Source organism: Camelus ferus, chromosome 3 (genome assembly GCF_009834535.1).
Source record: "Camelus ferus isolate YT-003-E chromosome 3, BCGSAC_Cfer_1.0, whole genome shotgun sequence".
NCBI classification, from domain to species: Eukaryota; Metazoa; Chordata; class Mammalia; order Artiodactyla; family Camelidae; genus Camelus; species Camelus ferus.
In genome coordinates this window covers 99,766,173-99,787,567 of record NC_045698.1, presented here as the reverse complement: position 1 = coordinate 99,787,567, position 21,395 = coordinate 99,766,173, and the positions used below count along the sequence as shown (strand labels likewise).

The 21,395-nt window shown below is 48.7% G+C and overlaps 1 protein-coding gene across 7 annotated transcripts in view; it reads left to right on the top strand.

Annotated features, from left to right (window-relative positions):
* The window catches only part of FGF1 (fibroblast growth factor 1), a 94,513-nt gene that overhangs the window by 67,285 nt on the left and 5,833 nt on the right, over nt 1-21,395 (top strand). For 4 of the 7 annotated variants that reach the window (XM_032477019.1, XM_014558944.2, XM_014558946.2 and 1 more), the window contains 2 exons: nt 7,205-7,405; nt 19,459-19,562. In XM_032477019.1, coding sequence (XP_032332910.1) covers nt 7,237-7,405; nt 19,459-19,562 — 273 coding nt within the window. In that variant the 5' untranslated portion in view covers nt 7,205-7,236. Of the gene's footprint in view, nt 1-801; nt 925-1,555; nt 1,712-7,204; nt 7,406-19,458; nt 19,563-21,395 lie in introns of those variants that run through there. The other 3 variants (XM_014558943.2, XM_014558945.2, XM_014558949.2) reach the window with 3 other exon arrangements.

Genomic DNA, 21,395 nt, shown 5'->3' with positions numbered 1-21,395 from the left:
GGCCAGCCAGCCACGGCTCCAGTCCTACCCGGACCTGCTGCAGACCACTGAGGGTGGGGCAGGAAAAAAGACGGGGGGAGAACACACTGTCTCCTTTTCTCCAGGTAATCGTTCCTTCAACAGAGGGCATGAAGCAGGTCCCTGCCAACCTGATGCTCCCTGGCAGAAATAATAATACCTAGAACTTTTTTCCGGACTCTACATACTTTTCTTGGTCAGATAAGGAAGTCCGACTTGAGACCAAAGGGTATGATTCCTTCCTTTAGATCCTTAATTTCCTTAATATTTCTTTGGAAGCAGTGAGGAAGTATCTTCTACACGATGGGAACCAGCTTTGGGCCTCATTTTAACCCACAGTAGTACATTGAACCCAAGTAAAATACATGTAGGCTCTTGGCTTAGCTTCTCTGTTAATACCTGTAGGACACGACCTTCTAATTAGCTGTCCTGATAATATGTTTCCACGAGAGGCTCCTGAGAGGGGACTGGCCTGTTGGTATCCAATCAACAAATGTACACTCACCATTTGGTGAGTGTTGGGTGTAAAACGAAGAGGAATAGTTTCTGTCCCAGGGTCTCAGAGACTATTAAAGGAGACAGGCAAGCAAACATAGTTAAATATATTCACTCACTCATCCAACAAATACTTATCAAATGCCCATTTGATGCCAGGCACTGGGATACCATGGCGGGCAAGGCAGACGGGTCTGTACTATCATGGAGCTGACAGTTCAGCCATGGAGAGAGACATTAATAATCAACAGAATAAAAGTTAATTAAAAACTGAAGTAAGAGCTCTAAGGAAGTGTTAAATGGTCCTGTGAGAACTAGAGGAACCTGACCCAGTTCAGGGAAGTCAGGCTAGGCTTCCTTGAGGAACTGACAACTGAACTAAAACTTGGACAACAAGTAGGAGTTAACCAGGTGAGTGGGGTAGAGAGGAGGAGGAGAGGATCTGTGCTCCAGAGAGAGGGAACAGTGTAGGCCAAGGTCCCAAGGCGGATGAGAAAGCAAGGTTTCAAGGAAGTGGAAGGCTAGTTTGGAGAGTGAGCGTGATGGGAGATGAGGCAGGTAAAGAGGCCAGGGCTGGTCCTCACAGCGCCCTGCAGGCCTTGTTACAGCTGGCTTTAGGCTTTATCCCAGAGCAATGGGAAAACACTGCCGGGCTTAAGCAGGGAATCTGCATGGCAAGGACACCCAGTGCTGTGACAGAGTAAATGAGATGCCGCTATGGGAGCATTAGGGAATCAGCTCATCTAAGGTGCTGTGTGTGGAATGAAGGAAGCGTAGGGAGGTTAGGGCTGGGGATGTGTCCAAACAGGCTTTCTGGAGGAGGGACTATCTGAGATGAATTTTTGAAGGATGAGTACGACTTAGCCAGGCCAAGGTGGAAGGGTGGAGGAAGGGGGAGAGAGGGAACACGGCTGGATGAGTGTGAGGGTGTGGGGGGCTCCAAGAAGAACAGGCCAATAAGAGAAAAGGCAACAAGGTCAGGTGGGGACCAGATGAGGGAAGCCTCATAGGTCATGGTGGGGTCTGGGCTTTATCCTGACAGCAGCGGGGAACCCACTGACACAGCCAAAGATCTTCAGCAGGAAAGTGAGGCTCATTTTCACATGTTAGAAAGGTCACTGGCAGCAGGGTGGAAAGTGGACTGGAAGGAAGCAGTGCTGGAGAAGAGAGACCACTGCCGCCTGCCCCAGCAGCCCAGGTGAGAGAAGGTGTCACATCTGCCTTAATGCAGCACAACGGGAACAGAGAAGACAGGGCGATGCTGGGAGATGTTAAAGAGGTAGAGTTGAGAAGGCTTTGTCACCAGTGGGATGGGCGGGAGTGATTTCTACTCTGCCCAAAGAATAGTCTCAACAAAATGAATTCTGTTTACGGTGAGTCTTGCCTTAGGGTCTAGGACATGGTCAATTTTTGTCAACGCGCCATGTGTCCTTGAGAAGAATGGTGTTTGCTAATTGTTGGGTTCAGGGTTCTCTTAAATTGTCCATTTCATTAAGCCTGCTGATTGTGTATTTCAGTCTTCCACATCCTTGATATTTTTGTCTGTTTGCTCTACCATTTGGGACAGAATCTCCCACCATCATTGTGGATTTGTCAAAACTTCTCCTTCTATATATCAGTCAATTTTTGTTTTATATATTTTGAGGTTCTGTCATTAAATACACGCAAGTTAGAATTTTTAGCTCTTTCTGTTGAATCGATCCCCTTGTCACTATGCAGTGATCCCTTTTATCCCTGATAATTCTTTTTTGCCTGAGACCTACTTTATATGATACCGCTATTGCTATACCAACTTTCAATTTTTCATTAATATTTGGTGTCTGTTTTTCATCCTTTTGCTTTTAACCCTTCTGTGTCCTTATGTTTTAAATGTGTCTCTTGTAATCACAGTGTAGATGGGTTTTTACAAAAATCCAGTAGACAGTAAATTTAGCTCATTTACATTTATTGTAATTAGAAAATATATTTGAATTTATTTCTGTCACCTAATTTTTAGCGATTAAAAAAAATTCTCTTTTTTTCTCTTTTTTCTGGATCCTTTTGGATAAGTACTGTTTTATTTATTTCACCTCTTTTCCTTTATTCCCACCAGTTTCTGGCTGGAATGAATGCATTCTATTTCTTTTCTTTTAGTAGCTTCCCTTAAATTTAACATGCATATTTAACTTAAGAAAATCTAAGATTAATTAATATCTCTAAGGAAGAGTTAAGGCTTTGGGTGATGTCATTCAAGGAGATGGGGAGCAAGGACTTAGGACATATTTGGTACCAAAGGTGAGACCTGTTTTACGAAAGCTGCATTTGAGGACACATACCCAATTATCACCTTAACAGATACCTACACATCTACCTTCGGGGGTTCAAAATACTCTGCAAAACATCCCCCTTCATGGGTATTCTTCATTGCTTACCCAGTGACAGGGTTAAAAACAAACAAATAAACAAACATCAGTGTTTGCCTCCCCTTGAGCTTAGAACCATATGTCTTCCCTTCTAGCCTAGTCAACTGGGCCAAACTGAACACAAATGTGTCCTAGAAATAGCAGGCATCACAAATGTCACTTCAATAACTGTTGATAAGCTGAGAACTGAGTCTGAAACAGTGACCTGCATTCTCTCTTACAGAACCACGGCTTACCTTTGCCTCCTCCAAATTCTCTACTGTGTTTGTGGCTTCACTGATGAGGGAGGGGGGTGTTTAGCCAATTTCTGCCAGATATGAGAGGGAATGAAAAACTCTATTTCCATAGCAACTGAAAACTTATTTTAAATTAACCATTCAATCACAGCTCACCTAGGCCACATCAGGCTTCAACCAGTCCAACATAACCAGTGACTCTTATCTCCTAGAGATCAGGTCCCAGTTTAAACTTTCCAAGTGCTGTTATGAATACTACACCCACGAACCCTTCAGACGACGCTGAGGCAGGCAGGGTGGGGATTATTAGGAGAGACACCTTGGAAGGAGAGAATGACTCGCCCAGGCTCCCAGAGCCAATCTGTGCACCGCTGGGACACAGTGCTGCTCACTGCCCCACAGTGACACGTGACTGCTGTATTCCTGGGCGAGAGACGGACACGTAACGTTCTGCTCATGGGTCAGAGTTCAGATTCTCTACCAGAGGCTACAGCTGGCAAGACATGTCAGCCTTACCACAGATGTCCCAGCAGGCTTGGTGTTCCCCTCTCTTTGGTGCCACTGGTAAGTCAAGACAATCTTCCCAGTGCCCCAGGTCTCAGGGGGCTGGGCTCAGCACACGACCGTGACATGGAGTCCACTGGGCTTGATCTTTTCTGCCTCTCCAAACACACACACACACACACACATACACACACACAGATGGTCCCCTCCCCTGACAGCCAACAAGAAGATAACAGTAATGAGAAGCAGAGCTTATACATTTCCCTTATGCTTAATGCCTGGTTTCACATAGTAAATGGATTCATTTATTAAAGCAATTTGTGAAAATCCCCAAGGGCCTGCTAAAACTGCTGCCTCAAGGTTTTATCACGTCATATACGTCCCTCATTATTCCTACCCTTTAACAAATACTGCATTGGCAAGGAACTCTGGTCCATCCACTGCTTAAAATACAGGTAAATTGTAAATAAAGCAAGAAAAGATGGTGAGGGGGTGGGGGGAGAGGCATTTCCTGCCCCTGGAGTTCCCTTTGCCAACAAAAAGGAATTTCTTTTTTTGTACATTCCCGCTGATTCCTAATCCCACTCGCTGCTCTAGTCTGTCAATTTCACATGGACCCAAGGCTTATTATCAGGAGTCAGCATGTCCCCTTCAGGTTTCAGGCAAGGATCGGAACTGAGGGGTGACCGGGGCTGTGTGAAGTCAATACAGCCACCTCATCGCTGTCCCTCTTACTCGGGGGAGCAGGCAGAGAGCAGAGGCGTGGTCCTGTTTAACCACAGGTTGCACTGCGATCGGGAGGGAGGGGAGGCCCGCTGGCCTCTGGCAGAGGTCCTTTGTCTGGGGAGAGCTTGCAGCAACAAAGCCCAGGCTGCATGGCTTCCCCACACGCGAATGTGAGCATGAGTACAACCCTTGGTGGGAGCTGATGCCTCCAACCTCAGCCAGCCTTTCAGTGCATCTGCTCCCTTCATCCCTATGGGATGGAAGCAAGACTCCCCCTGGGTGCTGGATCTAGAAGAGGGGCCATCCTCACTGAGCAGTGGCTGCACCATCAGGGCTCACGGGGACCTCCCTGTGAAGAAACCCAGGGACGGCAAGAAACACAGTTCTGCTCGTCTAAGATGGACAATACGCACAGCTATTTGTTCAGTGAAATGGCCACCACTAGTATATAATTATTGTCTCCTGTACCAAATTAAGTGCTTGGGGGAAAAAAAACTGATGAAACAGAAAACATGGATGATCTCTTAGTTGTATTTTAAGGAAGAGGGATTTGGCCATCGTTGTATGCTAATGAGAGGTGAAGATGTCCGTGTTTGGAAGCACCAAATTGCTTTCCGTCGGAGGGGATCCAGAATCCAGCACAGAGAGGAAGTGAAGGGAGAGGGAGACAGAGACGCTGGGAGGAAGAAGGGCAGAGTAGAAGGACAGCATGAGAGAGAGGGGGACAGAGGTGGGCACGGAGACTCAGAGGCCTGTGGATGAAAGAGAGGGCTTTGGCAGAGAGAGCGAGGGTTTGGGGAGGAAACGCAGTGTGCTGTGGAAGGTGAACCTTGCAGTCTTCCCTGTGAAACTGATGTAAATGAAATTAATTTTCCGTCTGTTACTATGCTATGTGGAAAGGGCCGGACAGAGTTTCACCACATGTGAAGGGGATACATGGGGTGGTCTGACTTTAAAGATGGTTTATATGGTGTAGGCGAAACTCTCCCTTGGGGTCTTTGGAGGGACTTCAGACCATAGCGCATGTGGCTGTAGACTGGGAGAGACGTTCCAGACACATCAAAACGCCTGGAGCAGAGGAAACAAATGGAGGCTTCCAACATGAACCGTAATTCCAAAGTCACTGGGACAAATCACCCAAGCTGCCGCCTTGATTTCTGAAGGAACTGCTGTCTGTGGGAGCAGCTCCTTGAGGCACCCCCCCAGGGAGGGGTGGATGGGTGGATGGTGGTGGGGGGAACACAGGAGGCCGGCTGGCCTTCTGTCAAGTTCATGGGGCTCCCTGACGCCTGGTGATGAGGGTTCTCCGGGGAAAGAGGAGATGCATGGGGGCAAAAGTGGAGGCTCTTGGTGGTGACAGCCAACATCTGGGTCACCAACAAGTAACAAGGTCACGGGGGCAGAGGTACATGCCAGTCAGTGGGTAAAGCCCCCACGTCTGGTAATAACACTGCGGCGTCAGTGAAGCCGCTTAGCCTCGTCATGGTGACGAAGGGCAAGTTCACACTTTCTTTCAACAGACCCCTCCTGAGGCTCAGCTCCACCGCCTACTAGCCGTTGACCTTGGACAGGTCATTGAGCATCTGTAAGCTTTGGTTCGTTTTATGAAAAAATGGGGATAATAATCTGCCTCAAACGGTTACAGTGAGGATTACATGAGTTAACTTGTAGCCCACAGTAAGTTAGTGATATGATGATCATTACTATTATAAGGTTATTTGATAATCAATACATACAGTTAGCACTTACTGATAGGATGAAGTTCCCATGTTAGTTCTCGGGTCTCTTCTTTGCGTCTTTCTTGTGCAGTCCTTGTAGCTACCAGCGCTTCGTCCTCCTACATGGTGAGGCAAGTACATACTTTAAAATCCTAGTGTTTACTGGCTTTGCTTTTTAATCAATCCTTAGAGGGGTCATGGATGCATTTTTACCTAATAATATAAATTTGTATGTAGTGAGTGTTCAGAACATTAGAGGATTGTAATAGGTAGTGTGGTGGTTTCTGTGCCATAATAAGCATGTCTCATTGTAAAGTAATTCAGATGAAGACGGCCTTTGCACCAGGGTCAGACTGCCACCTTCTCTGTGTGATCGGAGGTACGTGCGAAGCTGTGGACGCAGGCAGTGACTGGCGGAAACTTCCTAAAGCTCCATCTCGTAAAACTTCCTTTGGTACAGGGACTGCCCTTTAAAACCCCCACTTAAGACCTCCGCGTGCCTCGCTCTCCAGCTCCACTTCTGTTCCCACCAGGAAGCCCAGAATTTTCCTTTACGTGTTAAGCCTTGGCTGTCTCGGAAACGCCCCCTCTGCCGTCCCCGTGGGTGTCGCGCGCCCAGGCCGCCCCGGCCATCTCTGTGCCCGGGCCTCAGCACCTGGTCACGACAGTGGGAGTGGGGAGGGCACAACCTCAGTGCCGGCCTCTCGGCTTCTGTGGGTTTCAGCCAGACCCTGAGGGTTATTTTAGTGCAACTTCAGTGTTTAATTTGAGGATGTGTGTGGATCAGAAGGAGGGACCAAAACGTAATTTTTTTTTCCCCTCCGCCAAATGATCAAATTTGATGTTCTAAAAAATGCACCAGCCCGGTCCAGAGCCGTGTCCAATTGGGAAGTGGGAAATGCCTGCAACTCCCTCCCAGGCCGGCACCCTCCTTCCTTAACCACCGGCCACCGCGCAGGCCCGTTTGCTGTGGGCAGCACCTGGGCAGTCTGTGGTTACCACCCGACCAGGAGCCTGTGCCCCGAGGCTCTCCTTCCCTTCTTGCAAATTGCACGCTGCACCTTCCCTGAAAGAACGTTCTACAGGGCTGTTTAATTTCTTACAGCCTCGACAGCGCCTGGCAGCAGCTGCTGAACCATGGCTGAAGGGGAAATCACCACCTTCGCGGCCCTCAGGGAGAAGTTTAACCTGCCTCCGGGGAACTACAAGAAACCCAAACTCCTCTACTGCAGCAACGGGGGCCACTTCCTGAGGATCCTTCCAGATGGCACTGTGGATGGGACCAGGGACAGGAGCGACCAGCACAGTAAGCGCCCATCTCTCTTGTAGCCCCTCGCCTTTCTGGTGTTGGCCTTGGTCAAGGACGGGAGACAGGAGGATAGTAAGGGCTGACCCCCTGCCCCAAGGCTCTGTGCAGGCACGACACGCTCGGAGGCAGGGGTGACCCGAATGTACCAAGTGCCTTGGTGTGGAAGATGGGGAGTTGTGAGGGTTCAGCCTGCCTAAAAGGGTCCTATCTCGAGAGTTTAAGAGGATGCTCTGTTGACCTCACACAAGTGCTCTGAGATCAGACTGGCTACCCGTGTTCAGTGGTTCCAGGTTTCTGTAACAAGCGAGGGGTCTGGTCCTCAAGGCCGGTCAGGGCCCCGCTCACTCCATGACAGGAAGAGCCACGCGGGGCCAGGGCGGTAAACCCCCAACAAAGACATGGGCTCAATTTCAAGTTAACTGACTCTCCAGGTTACGGTTCCACTGGGCTTGGCTTGTGACATCCTGGTTCATGAGCGCAGGCTCACACATTATAAATTCCGCCGCTTCCACTCTGCACATCACGCAGATGTGGTTGTGGGAACCGGGAAGGGGCAGTCCTTCTCCAGACCTGATAGAAACCGGAGAGCGGAAGTGATTCAAGCCAAAGGCTGAATGTCTCTTTCGGGCTTTCCTGCCAGCCTGGCTCTCAGATGGTGTTGACAAATGGAGGTATGACTTTGGAGAAAAAGAATCTTCTTGACTATCTAAGGATAAAAATCTCTTCCTTTTGCTTTAGTACTGTTGGCGTTGGTGTGCAGGTTTGATGTTAGGTGTCTGGGTCCTACTGTGATCTTATCAGGGATTCCCTGAGCACCACTGAGGCATCAGATGTCGTAAAGAGGACAAAAGTCAGATCTGGTCCCCACTAAGAGGGTCTAAAGGGTCATACGTGTCACAAATCAAGAGAATAAAAGTGTGGATGAAATTAGGAGACAGAGTAGCACAGGTAGAAATTAAGGTTCTGCAGGATGGCTTTAAAATGGAATGCAGAACACTGGCTTTGATGTGATGGTTTATATTCACGGGACATGCACCACAGGTCAGGCACTAAGCACAAATGGCCTCCTCAGTGGCGCTCACTCTCCACCCTCAGACACACAACCAGCATTTATCCACCAGGTGGCACTGTCCCCTCCTTCCCACCCACCATGCAGACCCTTGAGATGAGGAGCAGGAAGGCTGAGGGTGAGGCTGGCCCCTGCAGGGTTAGATATTTTTGAGCTTTATTTTGATGGCTTGTCTTCAGACGGGCCTGTTGAATGCCTGATACCTGATGAAAACTGGGTACCAGAGAGAAGCAAGAAAGACTGCTGAGTATGTCAAACATACATATCAGCAACTTTTGCCGCAAATAACTGGACGTGGACTGTAGTCTTGTTGTGTTGTGTCAGGCAAGCTACACAATTCATGTGATCTGCCCCATGCAACACAAAGGGAACAAGCTGTAATTTCTCTAAGGTTTTAAATGTTTCTAATAAGTCTTAGCAATTTTCTGAACTAATGGGAATGCTCTCTGATCATCAGAATCCCAGGGGAAAAGACTACCTTGGTGATGTGCTCTGTGGAGTTAAGCCAGCTCTCCTGGGAAAACTTGAATTCTTGGGTAATGAGAGGCTACAATTCCAAGCCCAAGTAGTGGAATTTCTGTACCAGCGGTACATGACTTCACTGCTAACACTGTAGACTGCACTCTCGGTATGTAACTTTGGGATGTCTCGAGAGTGCTGCGAATTTAGCTGCCTGACCTAAGATGTCAGGAGTCCTGGAAGGCAGCATCCGGTAGCGTAGGAGTGCGTGTGAGGAGGTCTGCCTACCAGTAATGCTGGATCAGAGACTTCCCAAGTGAACTTGGGCCAGTTACTTAACCAGTCTAGCCTCACTTTTCCCACTTATAAAATATAAGAATAATATTACTTGCCTCATAGGTTTCTTGGGAAGATTAAATGAGATAACGTAGTAAAAATTCCTGGCAGTCTCTCAGCCCAGAGTCCCAGGGCAGCCCGTGTTGGGTCACGTTGCTACTGTTGTCACCATTATCATCACCACCACCACCAAGATGTCCACACATTCAACACAGCACATGGAAACAGAATATTACACTTAAAGACCACGCCTGGTCTCTTCTCCTCAACCACGCTGCCCTCCAGGAAGGCCAAGGGTCTAGATTCAGGTTTTGATTCAAGGCCTCTCTGGCAATATTCAGACTTACGCTGGCCTGTTTACTTAATCCAGGACTAAGAACAAAGGCCAAGGAGGACAGAAATCACAGTGGGGGGAGCGAGCAGAAATCCATCCCCGCACCTGTCAATGCCCAGAGAGCTGGATAATCCACATGCTCCCTGCGGAGTCCAGGGTCCTGGGTTTAGACTCAGAAACCTTGGGTTCCTATTCCTGCACCACCGCTTTCTACCTGGAGCAGCACTGGACAGCTACCATGCTCTCCATGTTGTGTAAACTGCTCTGTAAAAGCCGCATCAGGTCGGCCAGCCCCGTGCCCCTTCCAATCGCCCTCTCCCATCCAGAAGTGTAAAAGCCTCCAGGGCTCCTAGTCATATCCTCCCGGGGGGAAATCTTGAGGCTGCACTTCCTCACCTCTGCAATGGGAATAACAGTACTGCCCTGGGCATCTGACAAAGCTGAAAATTCTTATGAGATCCTGTAGCCAAGAGGACTCCTCAGCACGGATGCGCCCTCTCAATGTGGTTCTGTCGCCCTCTTCTGGCCAGTGGTGGTACTGCCACAACCCTTCTCAATTTCAAGGATCAAAAACAATCAACCTGGGCCGGCCTGGAGCGGGTGATCCCTGGGTAACTGGTTAGCACAGTCTGCAAGGGGATGGTTTCTACTCTGTGATCATTAGATTGAGCATGACTAGAGACTCTGGTGACAAGTTGAAAGCCACACTCTTAAGTCTTCCTTCAGGGAGAATATATCTAAAAGCCAATCAAATATTTAAATAAGTCTACGTAAATCATGCAAGATAGAACCTTCTGCCTTCCAGCTCTACAAGGCAAAAAATAAAAACAAAACCCTCCTTTCACAGCTTCTCTCTGTCCCCAGCCAGTCGATCTGCCCTGGCAAGATGGGACGTTTTCAAAAATTTGTCTTCCCACCTTACCTCCAGGAGAGTAAGTTTCCCAGGACCTAACGCAAGGCCTTTCTTGGAGTGATATAAACCTATGATGGGTGCCTGCGTGCGCGGGCTGCTGTAATGGAGGCTTGAATGGGAGGTCTCCGCTGGTGGGAGCTTCGGGACTGCAGAGATGTTTTTGGCGTATCCCTTTACAATGGCTCAAATCACGGCCAGAGGCAATTACCAATGCAGGCTGTGGACATCTGTCACATCGCCATACTAGGAATGCCAGCAGAATGAGAGAGAAGGGGCGACGGGGGCAGCTCGTGAGAAGATTCACGCTGACTCTGAGGGCTTGACTTGGGGAGGCTGGTACGTGGTGGCGTCACCATAAAAGGGAGGATCCTGGAAGAGGGACAGGTGCAGGGAAAGAAGACCAGGGGCATTCCAGACACAGGGCATCTGAGGAGTGCCTCGTGTACCAGGCAGCCCTCCTTGGAGTTAGCACAGCGCATTTACTCGTGTGATTATTTCATGGCTTCCTCCCCCACTGGGCTCCCCAATGATGGGGACTGCACTCTCTAACAGCTCCGCACTGCAACTCTTATGTCCAGCACACTGCCTGGCAGTTGGGATCATGCCCAATAAATATGAATTTGATGAGTCAATGAACTGTGTGGGTGGCAGGGAAATTCAAATTCAACAACGTACTCCGTCGACGTCTGTCGAGCACCTGATATATGCCAGGCACTGCGCTAGAATCTTTCATTTCCTCTTAGCCATGGTCCTGGGAGGTTATTAATTATCATTCATAACTAACTACCCTGTGAACTAACCTTGTGAACACTGAGCCCACAGGGCCTGGGACCAGCTTCTAACTGGGAAACTTGGCACAGACCCACAGCTCCTTCTTCCAAGACCAAGGCGCTCTCCATAGGCCTTACCAATACCAACACCATGACGGGGGTGCCACCCCACGTGCTGATTAAGTAAATGCACTGGACTCACAGCACCCGTGCTGTGGGTCAGATCGGGGCAGGAGCAGGCAGGTCCCATCCCTGCTGTTTTCTGGTTCCGTGTCACCACGGGGAAGTTACTTCTCCTTCACATGCCTCAGTTTCCTCATTTTAAAAACAAAGGTGACAACAGTACCCACCCTCATAGGAAGGTAGGAATTTTAAGTGTGATCATTTGTGAAAGTGCTTAACATACTTCCAGGCACACGATAAGTGCTCGGAAAATGGTATTTATTATTATCATTACCTTCCTCATCTTCATCCTGAGGCTTGCCCGGCCTTCCTCGCCTAACTACCTGATCTCTGGAGTCTGCTGAGTTAAACGAATGCTACGCCAGCTCTCTCCATCTCAGCATCTCCGGGACGGCCCAGGCTTGGAGCCCACCAGGCCTGGCACATCGGTACCTCGTGCCCAGGTACCAGCACCGCAAGCCCCGCCCTGTCTAACCTCTCTGCGGATCACGCTGTCTTGGGCAAAGCAAGGAGGAGCCCTGTGTCTGATTCCGCTCTTTCTGCTGGAGATAGCTCTCGGCCAGAAGGGGCCATGACTCATTCCTGGATGGGATTCACAACTGGAACGGTACCTGGAGGACAGGAGTAAGCTCACGGGCGCCCCAAACCTGCAGCCTCCTCCCTCGGCACACACCCCCTCGCCTCCCCAGGCACAAACGAGGCGGTGTAGGGGAGCAGGATTACCGGCACCACTCGCCACACAAATGGAAATGTTCCTGAGCAAAGTGTGTGCCAATCAAATATTTATAAATCCGACCACATCCTAAAGGCACTAGAGGACTTCACTGGTCCAAAGAATCCTACTTTGCAGCCCTTTAGAAAGGGCAGGCTCTTTCCCTCCGGTGACTCCGTCCTGCCCCTAGTTTTAGGGGTGGTCCAGACTCCCATCCGGCTATGACTCGGCACCTAGTGGTAAAGGCACTTTGCTCCCCAAAAGCTTGGGCCAAAAATCAAAACAGCTTTTCAAACGACCACGGTGGGCGCTGCGGGGCAAGGCTGCCAGACGTCAGAGACAGGGGCTAGTCTTCAGGCAGGAGCGCTACCCTGCAGCAGGATGTGATGCCAAAGGACTCCCTTCCTCTCCTCCCCACCTGCCCCTTATCTGGTTACACAGAAAGGACTTTTCTAGATAAACTATTTTTTTTAAATGTCACACAGTCCATGGACTATACCAAAATTTTCCAGGTACCTTTTTCAGACCCTAAAGGAGAAGCAGACACCATTATTCATTCTAAGAAAAGTCTTTTTCATTTATCTACATAGATGTATTCCAAACCATTGGAACTTTTTTCCACTAACTCCGTTTTATTTCTTCTCCGTCTCCCTCAAATGGTTTACGGCGCCCGGCTTGTGGCTACGTTTTAATTATAAACGCCGCTGACATAAAACAACCTCACCGAGTTCTGAATGAGGCTGACCTCATTTTGGGTAAACACAGCAAAGGACGGGAAGTCTCCAACCCAGAATAAACCAGGCACGTAATCTCTCTTGGCCTCTCCTTGGACAGCAGAGGTGGAAAGCAGGCCTAAAGGCCATGGAGGGACGGGCTGCAGGAGCGGCACCTCCCTCCGCGGGCGTCTGTCCTGCTGAACGCACCAGGTGATCTTCGCTTTAAAATTTCCTAGGGCGGGATCGGAGGATGCAAGGACCGTGCCCCAGAGCTCAGGAGCGTAACTCCTTTTCTTCTTTCTACCCTTGGAAAGTAAGGGCTCACATGTCTTACAGGGAATAGCCTCCTATTAAGAGGTAAGGGACACTAGAAACCAACACAATGTTGTAAATCAACTACACTTCAATTAAAAAAAAATGAGGTAATGGAAGGCTTTGGGGAGCAGAAGAGAAAACCAGAGATACTGGCTTATAATTCCTCTGAACAACCAGGCAGAGCATCTGGTCAGAGGTCAGCATATCCACTCAAAGCCCAGGATTTGCCCTCACATAGGTTCCCACAAATAAAGACCCGTGGAGGGGTCCACGGACGAGCACAGGACAAGGCAGGAGCACGGGCTGCCAAGGAAAGTCAGTGCATTTCAGTTATCTGACACCTGCTTTTTGATAAATCGGCCATTCCCAAACCAGCACACCCAACCGCATTCCTGGAAAAGGGGCAGGACACTGGACTCCACTGGGGACACTGTGATTACAGATCCACCAGGCAGACACTCCCAACCTTCTTGGAGCACATTCTCACAGCGCTCTGTAAATTTCTGAATTTCTCTAAGAAACTTGCGTCTATCACTAGAGTACCTTTTTAAAAGACTTGCTTTCCATTTCTTCTGCTCAGTGAAAAGTCGCCTTCCGCATCTCAGGCCTGGGGAACGGTGAGTCCCCTGTGGGCTAAATGACTCGGCTCATTTTTCAAGAAGTACTTGGCCCTGCATCCTTGGGATGCTCTCGAGCCACTGACCTTCCTGCTCATAGAGAACAAGTCCTAAATTCCCCATGTGGGATGGAGGGGCCGCCCCACCCTGTGTGCTAGGTGCTGACCTGGTGCAAGGTGCTGGAAGAAGAGAGCAGGCATGGCTTTGGTGGCCCTTCACCAGCTTTCCTGGCTCCCTCTCTGCCTCCAAGAAGAGCCCCTCTTGTGGATACCAGTGCTCAGGTCTAGATGGTACCCGAGGTCGAGTCTGCACTAGGTCAGAGAGCACTGCGGGGCTCATCAGGAGCAAGAAGCCGAGCGTCTGCCACCAGTGAAGAACCGGGCTTTACACGTCAACCACCCACCCACCCCCGCCCCCAAAAGTACAAAAACATCAGCAGCCCCACCACCCAGATTACCTGTTACCAGCTAGCTGCTTCTACCTCAGAATTGTGTTTTTAAAGAAATGAAGAGTTAAGACGAAGGCAAAGTTCCCTCCACCACCCTCCCCTGTCGTAGTCCTCTCATCCTCATTCTCTTGCAATGTTTTTTTTTTTTCCAATACGTTATTTTCTGCTTTTCTTGGAAAGGAAAAAAAAAACTATATAAATATAGAAAAGAGAGTTTTTGTTGCAGTTGAACTTTTGTTGGCTTTTAGCTCAAAAAGAAGTGGGGTTTTTGCTACCATGTTGCTTTATCACTCATGGGTCGTCTGCACCCCTAACTGGCTGTAAGCCCCTGAAGGCAGGGACCTCGCAGGGCACTGAGCACAGCGCCCAGCACACGCTGGCCGGTCAATGAATACGTGAAGACTGAGTGGCGTTCCGCCAAGCTCAACGCACTGCTCCAAGGGGGAGGAGGTGCTGTTTCAGCCAACGCGGTTGGCCAGCCCCTCCCTCTCATTCTGAGCCCCCCTCTCTCACTTGCTCGCCTTCCCACCCCGCACAGCCCCTCAGCAGCAGCTGCAGGAGGCTGTAGGGAGCTGGACCCCGAGTCAGTTACCCGAGCAGTATGGTTGGGTGTTACTCCTTCCTGCCGGCTTTGCTTGCAGAAGGATATATGTTCAAGAAACTTAGCCAGAATGAAATCCAGTGAAAATGAGCTATGAAACTTGGACATCCTGGAGAAATAATATTTACAGAGGAAACTCTTGAGACGAACTCTCACCAGCGCAACAACCCTGGTGCTGGGGCTCACGGCCGAGGACTGAGTCCTGTGCCAGGCAGCGCTGCCTGTGTTTACCTCCGGGGAGCCTGACACGGCCGGGATGGGACTCCTCACACGGCCAAGTCAACTCTGCTTATCCCCACGGCAAGACGAGCGGGGATCGCCGAAGGCACAGAACAGAAGCAGACTAGAGAATGAAAACCTTTGAAATCGTCACCAGTCCTAACGAGTGTACCCCTCTGGTGGGGGACACTGACAGTGGGGAGGCCATGTGCACCTAGGGGAAGGGGCACATGGTAATGTTCTATACCTTCCCCTCAGTTTTGCTGTGGACCTAAAACTACCCTGAAAATAAGGTCTATTTTAAAAAAATCTTCCTTAATTACCTAAGAGGACTTGACCTGTGGGATTCCTGTTGCATCTATAATGTGTTTGATTAAATACCTACTTATATGAGCGGCAGGTGAAAAAATTTCAGGCAACTAACATCACTCCATTCTATGGCTACACATGGGACCCTGGATGGCCAGTCGCCATCTTGCACCTGTCTGACCTTGAACACAAGGGGGACCAAGAAGAGGAGTGAATATGGCTTGATTTGGACAATCATTCCTATAACTGGAGCACAAGGGATTGCATGAAACAGAGGGAAAAACAGAATACCTGGACAGCCGGGCCTGGGCTCTGGTCATGGTTTTGCCCCTAATTGTAAGTACAATGTTGGGTAAAACATGCTCTTACCAAGCGTCAGTTTCCTTACCTGTAGGACAGAGCCAGTGCCACCTTCCTCCAGGGATGCTGCGAGGAGCGATGAGGTCACCTAAACACAGTGGAAATGACAGTAAGAGTATCGGACACTTCTCGGCATCAGAGCCTTACACCTCACAACTCCACAAAGTATCATATAGATAATGAAATGGGCAAATAACACGCCTAATCATCACACAGCTAATACACAGCCAAACCAGAATTTGAATTCCTGCAGTTTGATTCTGGAGTCCAAACTCTTTAATTTTACACTATTTATAAAGACAGAAACTAGCGTTGTGCCTGGCACATTGTCAGTGATCAGTAAATGGTTATTCCCTTCCTTTGGTCTCTCTTAAATATACAGGATTATGCTGAGGAATTAATAGAAAAATATACGTGAAAGTTCTCTGAAAACCATAAAGTTGAATGAAAACACAGAGCATTAAAAATTTTTTTTTGTTGAGATAAATTCACATACTTTACAATTTACCCATTTAAAGTGTGCGATGCAATGGTTTTCTTATATTCAGAGATGTGTGCAACCATCTCCATAACCAATTTTCATCACCCCCCCCAAAAGAAACCCTATATGTCTTAACCATAATTCCTCCTTCTCTCTCCCCCACCCCCTCCTCAGCCCCCCGCTACCACTAATCTACTTCCTGTCTCTAAGGGTTTGCCTATCCTGGATATTTCATTTAAATGGAAGCATACGGTATGTGGTCCTTTGTGACTGGCTCCTTCACTTAGCGTGTTTTTAAGGTTCCACCATGTTGCAGCACGTATCGGTACTTTGTTCCTTTTTATGGCCAAATAATATTCTACTGTACACAGCACTGTTACTCAAGTTTGTTTACTTGCTTCCTAGACTGTTAGAGCTGAATCAACTCTAGCGACCGAATCCAGACCCTTTCCATTTTACTAATAAGGAGAGCATGGCCCGGAGGTTCAACAGCCGAGCCCAGGCCACCCGGCTGGTTGGTGGCAGAGCCCAGCCTGAGCCTGACAAGTCTCAGCTCAGCCCCGCCTTACTTCACTCCGCAAAGCAATATTGCAAACACAATTTAGAATGTGCAGCTACCGACGAGGGACCAAGAGAGTCATCTCTGCAAAGATTAGTCTAATGTCATTTATTCAGCAAATATACACTGGCTGTCCCCAGAGGACAGGGCACAAAGGCACGTGCTGGAGACCAAAGGGGCATAGGACAGATAAGACCCCTGGCCTTTGTCCCAAGTGTTCATTCCCCCGGGGAGGCAGAAACAAACAAGTAAACCTCTAAGTGATAAAAATCAATGCCATGAAGGAAACACACACGGACCAAGAAAGACAATGGTGTGGGGACTAGGGTGGCAGGGGTGGTGGGTAGGGGTGAAAGGACTTGCTATATAGAGCGTGTGGGGCACGTGAGCAGGAAAGGCCTCTCTGAGGAGGGGTTTTAGGCTGAGGCCTGGAGGAGAAGGACCAACTTCGTGACTATTAGGGGGAAGAAGGTACCAACAGAGGGCAGAGCATGTGCAAAGATCCTGAGGCAGGAGAGAGCGTGGTGTGCAGAAGGAGGCGAGGAAGTAGAGCAGTGACTCAGTGAGCCAGTGGCATGACTTGAGGCTGGAGGAGGGGAGGCCTCCCGGCCTATGCTCTCAGAGATAACCAGAGTTAGGGGGACCTGTGGGAAAGGAGATCATGACTTCCGGTTTCCTTCCTGTGAATTAAATAAACTCCACTTACCAGAGGAAGCCAGAGGAGGCCCTGGGTCTCTGTAGCAAAGACTTCCAAGGACAAGAGAATTGCATCTTCAATAAGGGTGATGTAATGATGTATCACCCTTGGGATGAATCACCAGATAAGGAAAACAGAGGAAAATGAGAAAATACAGACATATTAGAAAGGAAGTGGCTAAGCGAGTATGATCCAGCCACGTCATGGAACACAATTCCATGGGCAAAAGGAACGAGGGTAACTCTTTCAGTACTGAAGTGGAAAGATTTCCAGTTAGCTGTGAAGCAAAAAACACAAAGTACTGTATGGTGTCTTACTATTTGCATAGGAAAAAAAAAAGGCGGGAGGGATAACATGCATTTCTCATATATGGAGAAAGTATCTCTAGATGGACACACTCAAAATATACCTAGGAGGGGTTTACTTGTTCGTCTCTGTCTCCCAAGGAGAACACACCCCAGATGGAGGCAGGGCAAGGATGCTGTCTGTCCTGCACCCCCACAGGTTGGAAGGCGAGGTTGGGAGGGGCAGGAGGTAGACTTTGCACCGTCTCTTCTTCTGTGTCTCCAAGTATGAAACATGGGGGTGTATGTCTGATTCGAAGTAATTAAATAGAAAATGAAAACAAAGAAAAAGCAAAGAGGGGACTAGATACGCCGACTGAAGCCCTGTGTTCCTTCCAGCACCTCCACACCTCAGCCTCTGTCAAAGCTGACCCTTAGAGAGGTCAGCTGCCCTCCCGGAGAACTACTGGGTGCTCATCGGTCCCTGGTCCAGAGTTCACCCTTAATCATAACAAATGATTGTGACCAAAGAAATTGTTCAGACGAGGCCAGAATTAATTTCAACTCCCAAATAGAAACCATCAAAGCAGCTCCTTCCAGAGCCACCCCAGGGGGGATGAACAAATGAATATCAAACAGGACTCCAAGGAGGTATCCAGCAGCGGGCAAGGCACTGTGGGAGTATCATCAGTGTAAACGGAGAGTGTAGCTCAGGGTACCTCAGTCCTTGCCCTTAATGCGACATTGCCCACCCTCGGCACTACTGACATTTTGGACTGAATAATTCCTCGTGGTGAAGGGCTCCCCTGGGCGTTGCAGGGTGCTCAGCAGCGTCCCTGGCTTCTACTCACTAGATGCCGGGAGCACCATTCTGCTCCAGTTGGGACAACCAAAAATGTCTCCAGACACGGCCAAATGCCCTTTGCAGAACAAAACCATCCCCAGGAGAGAACCAGCAGTCCCATCCCTATGTTCCCAAGTAGCTGCTGCGCTCTCCCAATCAGAAGCCAGGGTTTCCCCACTGCCTAAACCCCACTGGGGCTGCCACAGAGGTTGGGGGCTGACTGAACTGCACTGTGGGTGAGTTCCCTCAGTTTCAGATGTGCCAAAGAATCCAACTTCCCAGGAATCTCCTCTGTCTGGAAAAATAATACTCCCAGATTTTTTAAAAATAACCTTCTGAAGCTCCCATGCCAGGAAGGCCCGGGCCATAAAAAGGCATCCCCCCACCAAAGCAGGCTGAAAACTGGAGCAGAGCCCCTCAGGCTGGCCAGCTGCTGACTCCACAGCACCCCAGGAACCCCAGGATGACAGAGCCCAGGACTGAACGCTGCTTCCTCCCCTGATCCTTCCCCTCCAGGTGACCGAGGAAGGAGGGAGGTGCTGTGAAGTGCACGTGGGGTCATCTCATAACAAACAGGGTGGGCGGGCGGGCGGGCCTGCCACCACCTCTCTTCTCTCGAGAACAGGATTCCCCACGGACAGCTTGCTTTGGAGGGCAAAGAAAAAGGAACTGTGTTCCTCTGTTTTGATTAATCTGAGGCTCATCCTTGAGGGCTCAGCGAAATGAATGAGCAGAATTTTCCGTGGCTAACTGTCCTGGCCGCCAGGCCCTATCGGCAAAAGCGTGGTGTTTATTTACTTTTGCTCATGTTATTTTTGTTTCAGTTCAGCTGCAGCTCAGTGCGGAAAGCGTGGGGGAGGTGTATATAAAGAGTACCGAGACTGGCCAGTACTTGGCCATGGACACCGACGGGCTTTTGTACGGCTCAGTAAGTATAAGGCTGACATGCTTCCAGACGCGGCCAAGGTTTGAGGTTTCCAGAAATCTTGTCACATTGAGTGATGCAAACTATAAAGCATCAATTAGTCTCTGTTTGTTATTTTTTCCAGCAGGATTCCCACCCTCCGCCCGGCCTTATTTTAGGCACTAACACAGAAGAGTTTCTTGCAGTATTCTCTCAAAATACTCCAATGCATCACCGAGACATAGAGAAAACATTGATTGAAATTTTAGTAACTCATCCAGTCACCTGCTCCAGAATACTCAATCCCACTTCATTCTTTCATTCCAAAAATGTTTCCTGAGCATCTACCATAGGCTGTCTATGTGTGTCTCTAATGCTTTTTTTTAAAAAATTGCAGACCCCAGATTGTAGCGGCCTATGTGCTATGCATAAAACTTCGAAAATAGCCCTTTTAGTCTGGAAGGGTCACCGAAAAGGATTAGAAGTTTAATAACTTAGGGAATTATATTCAATATCTTGGAATAACCCATGATGAAAAGATAAGAAAAAGAAGATATACATGGATGACTGAATCACTATGCTAACACAACACTGTAAATCAACTACACTTCAATTAAAAAAATTTTTTTAATGTTTAAAAGCTTAATTCAACAAATACTTATCAAATGTGCCTAAGTACAGTTGGGTAGTGAGCCACATCCCTGTCCTAGAGAAGCAGAGTTTATTCAGTAGCTAAAATCCTCCTCACTTGCTCTATCCCCTTCCTAGTTCATGGTTTATCCATGTTTGACTCAGTCTATGTCGATCTTCGTGAGAAAAGAACAGAAGAGAAGCAGCTTGATTCTGTCCCTATTGGGGTCTCTGGTAAACGATCTGAATGGAAAAAGACTTGAAGCCAGTGGCTGCAGGTTTTGAAATTATTTCTGGATTTCAATGATCCTTTCTCTGTAGCCTGACAAGACAGTGACGGCTGGACCAAACCCCTTTCTTCCCTTTTAGGAAGACGGCTACCAAAAGGCAGCCAGTAGGGGGATTTTGGTCAGGGGCTCCCTTTAACTTACAACACGCTGCCAAGTGGTAGAGGGCATGGGAAAACCCTGTCTTGAAGTTGTAATCTCGGCCATAATCTCAGCCACAGATCGGGCTGTGAACACAGTTCATTTTTTTCACGCAGCCCTCTAGGGTTCAGGAGACAAAACCATCCGAGCAACAGGTAGCTTCTAGTAGGCTGTCTGCTGAAATATGGATTGATTTGGACAATTTCAAGGGGTTTGGAGCTAGGCAGGGACCTACATAGGGAGTCGATTTTTTTCTTTTTTCAAAGGCGGGTCTTCCAATTGGTAATAAAATCAATAGACCAATCACTCAACCTCAGACTCGTAGCTGAATCTCATGCGTCTGTCACTTTGGCAAGTTACTCAGCTACTCTGAGCCTTGTCTGAAGTGTGGGCAGTAGTGGGTAGTAACTACCGCATTCAGGGCTTCAGAGGAATCGGAAACCAGGAGCAGAACCTGCCCGCCAGGGTAGCTACAGGACGGTCGGTTTATAAATCCCTTACCCGCGTTATTTCTTAGGTTACGGTTTTATAGCTTTTCCTCCTTTAAGTCAGTTCTGATGTTTATTATAACCTTCTCTTCCTTGTATAAAAAAATGAGGGAGAATTCCCCCCAAATCCAATTTCCTCTAGGCTCCAGATACCCCCTTCTCCCACCATCGTCCCGGCCATCACTCTTTCCCCTGAAATACTCATAGGGTGGTCTTAATATATTATGCCGAAGTATTCTTGTATTTCCCCGCTGATAACAAGCAGGCCTAAAACATCTCAGGGCTCTGCCTCATGTGCTGACCAATTTTAG